The sequence below is a fragment of the Homalodisca vitripennis genome, unplaced genomic scaffold (genome assembly GCF_021130785.1).
Source record: "Homalodisca vitripennis isolate AUS2020 unplaced genomic scaffold, UT_GWSS_2.1 ScUCBcl_1827;HRSCAF=5940, whole genome shotgun sequence".
In the NCBI taxonomy this organism is placed as follows: Eukaryota; Metazoa; Arthropoda; class Insecta; order Hemiptera; family Cicadellidae; genus Homalodisca; species Homalodisca vitripennis.
In genome coordinates this window covers 41,846-45,041 of record NW_025777935.1, presented here as the reverse complement: position 1 = coordinate 45,041, position 3,196 = coordinate 41,846, and the positions used below count along the sequence as shown (strand labels likewise).

Genomic DNA, 3,196 nt, shown 5'->3' with positions numbered 1-3,196 from the left:
TTCAGAAACCCCCTAACTAACAAAAAGTAAATTTTAGGAAAACAATAAAAAACTCTCCTCTACAAACACATTTTTTTTTCTTTATCTTAGGTTTTTTACGTTGGTTCCACCTACATTTAGAAATTGCTTAGTTGTGTTTTTATCTCTCTACATATTACATTTTTGTAGAAAAAAAATTATTAAAAAAAATCAGTTGAAGGGTTTCTGCACCAAATGGTTGTTCCATATACACTTTTCATTGTCTTTATATTATTTATGGTATTTTTGGTGTAGTTAAAATAAATTACACACTGAACAAGTGTCAAAAATGATTATTTATTACAGAGAAAACATCTATTTGCAAATAAAAAGACAGAAGTGCAACTTATTCACACCCTTGATCCACTTCCTCAGGGTTTTCAGAGTCAGTTGTAGGCCACAGTAGGATTGCATTATAAAAATGTTCATAACCTCTCGTGTACTCAGTTAATTTTCTCAAATCCTGTATCTTTTTCTTGTTAATGGGTACCTGAAACCATTCCACTTTTTATAAAAAATGCAGTTTACTGATGAGAAATAAAATAACAAAAACTTGTTTGCTAATTTTATCATTCCTTTACATTATTCTCATGGAGTTAGTCTAAATTTTAGTGGAACAAATTTTAAGAAATAAGTTTAGGCTTACCTTTCCTTGGGGATAGGCCGGCTGATTTGGTAGTTCTGGAGGCTTATCACATTTCAGGAAGGTGAATGTAGATGAAATCATACCATCAATAAACGGTTTCACTACTACTTTTCCCTTTGTTCTTGAGCTGAAACAAAACTGCTTATATGTTGAAAGTTTGAAGGGCTCCTTGTCTTTTTTTCGGAACATTCCTTCCTGAAGTTTCATCAGAAGCAGAAGTGGACTTTTTATAAGAAAGTGGCCACCAGTCCTTGAAATTCAAGATTTCATCTGTTTTAACCATGTGAACTGAAAAGCGGCCTGTATTACTAGCCCTCAAAATAAGTTCTCTATATTCTTCAGGGGTGTAGATCCTGTCTACCTTTCTTATGAGACGCTTTATACAACCAAAATCCCTATCACAAGGAGAGTACGAGTGCCCTCGTACTGGGAAGTTGTAAGTGATTGTCTCTAGGTTGCAGTTGTCACACAAATTCATTAAAAACCTAATTACAGTGTTGTTCTTGTTTTGGCCGAAAGGTCCATCACTGAATAAGATCAAATGTTTTACAGAATCTGGGATCTCCGTTTTTATATAGTCAAAAATAAAAGAACACACCTCATTGGGAGATTTGTTTCCTTCCCCTTCGTGATAGACGTACATCTTGGCCTTATTTGATTTCAAATCATGAATACAAAAATTGTTTACCCATAATTGCCTCATGTAAAATACCTCCTGTACGGGTATGTGGGGCAGGGGGAGGTTCTGCATAAAATCAAAACATATAGCAACAGTGTCATCATTTGTATCTTCACTTGCTAACTGTAAGGAATGATAAAATTTTTTTGCTCTCCTTTTGTGAAGAATTAGCTCAGCAGCAACATTACGTTTAGCATTGTCACACATAAGGGGATCCTTTAATTTACTGGAAAAACTTTCGCACTGACAGCATACGTCAACTTGAGGACGACCAAATGAGAAATTAAAATTTTCCTTAAAGTAGCCGTAATAAAAGTTGTATTTTACAACTTTTTCTAGATCAGGATGTTTATCTATAAACATTTCATGCATTTTCTTGACAGTAAGCCGAGCATCTAAGTATTTCTTTGGCTTACCACCATAATGAGTTTCCTTTATTTCATATGACTTTATATGTTGATCAATAAGTATACAGATATTTCCTGGTATGGCGTTTCCACTTCGGGTTTTGCCCCTCAAGTCACGTGGACTTTTCTCCTGGAGCAAAAGCTGACAAATCCTTTTCATACGATCAGCTGAAATTCCATGGACTTTTAAAAACACACTTTTGCAAACAGGTATAAGACAACCGTTAATTTTTAAATGATAAACATAAGTATGATTTCTCTTGAAACTTCTAGTGTCCTGTTCCATTAGCTCATTTGGTTCTTCACTCATTGATTCAATATTTTGTCCACATTTGGAACGCCTACCAATTTCTTTGGCCTCAACAAGTGTTTGAAGGTAGACATCTTGAGCATTTTTTGTTTCCAGGGAGTAAAAAAAGTTCCAAATGTTTTTCTTGGACTCATTGTTTATCTTACGATGACATTTGATTGGACACTTACAAACTATATCCTCGGTAAACACTTTACTTGACACCTGCTTACCTTTGTAGGAAACATAACCTGCCCCCTTTACTCTGGCATCACGTATGATATAACGTTTATAACTTTCTGGTCGTGTTGTTCCTCTTTTCTTCCTTGGTGGTTGTTGCTCCTCATCAGAACTTTCACTCATTGTGACAAACACGTATAGTTAATAAACAAAACTGTGATCACTATTCACTAACTCAGATTTCTGACAAGTTTAGGTTTAGGTTAGTTAAATAAGCAGTATTAACAAACAAACAACAGCTGACCAGAACTGAATGAGTGGGAAAATGCTACTGGCTCAGTGTTACCAACTGTCATTTCTCATAAATTTAAATTATCCCCTATTTGTTTCAGAAACCCCTCAAGTGTTGTCACTTGAGGGGTTTCTGCACTAAACAGAATATTCACTTGCATTTTAGTGTTGGTTATAGAGGTTACAGATAAGGGGTTTTCTACACCAAACTGTGTGTTTATACTAATACTATAGTTTTCTAACAAAAAGTCAAATTAAAAAAAAATGTCGGTTAGGGGGTTTCTGAAATAAACTATTCAATTTTACTTTATCTGCAACTTGTTATACTGATTGCCATACCCTTTTTTAATTATTAAGTGTGAAATATATATATATATATATATATATATATATATATATATATTTAGAATTTGAAATAGTATACGCTATTATCATAACCAATTTTATACGTAATATTATAACAAAACGTTTATAGGATTTGGAGATTTATATTGTTGAAGATATAAACAGGCGATATACATTGTCAGCTTATGTAAAAACTATTCATATATGTTACCATAATAATAATAATCAATAAATACTTTTCTGTAACACTTTAATTTCTGTAAGTTACTTTAGTATTTTAATCAGAATATTTAAATTTATTTCTTATGAAATTCAACTTCAATCTGTGAACTTAAACTTTT

The 3,196-nt window shown here is 32.9% G+C and overlaps 1 protein-coding gene across 1 annotated transcript; it reads right to left on the bottom strand.

The window, feature by feature from the left end:
• Positions 1-295: 295 nt before the first annotated feature.
• LOC124371670 lies at positions 296-2,697 on the bottom strand. Its single transcript, XM_046830007.1, has 2 exons — positions 665-2,697; positions 296-508 (listed from the first exon to the last, which is right to left on the bottom strand). The coding sequence occupies exons 1-2, from the start codon at positions 869-871 to the stop codon at positions 365-367; spliced, it is 351 nt and encodes a 116-aa protein (XP_046685963.1). The 5' UTR covers positions 872-2,697; the 3' UTR covers positions 296-364.
• Between the last annotated feature and the right edge of the window lie 499 nt (positions 2,698-3,196).

Bases quoted from the DNA above. Each gene is read 5' to 3' on its own strand.
- LOC124371670 (XM_046830007.1), bottom strand. From the start codon at position 871: ATGAAACTTCAGGAAGGAATGTTCCGAAAAAAAGACAAGGAGCCCTTC. The intron at 509-664 runs GTAAGCCTAAAC...GAATGGTTTCAG, and splicing joins CGGCCTATCCCCAAGGAAAG to GTACCCATTAACAAGAAAAA.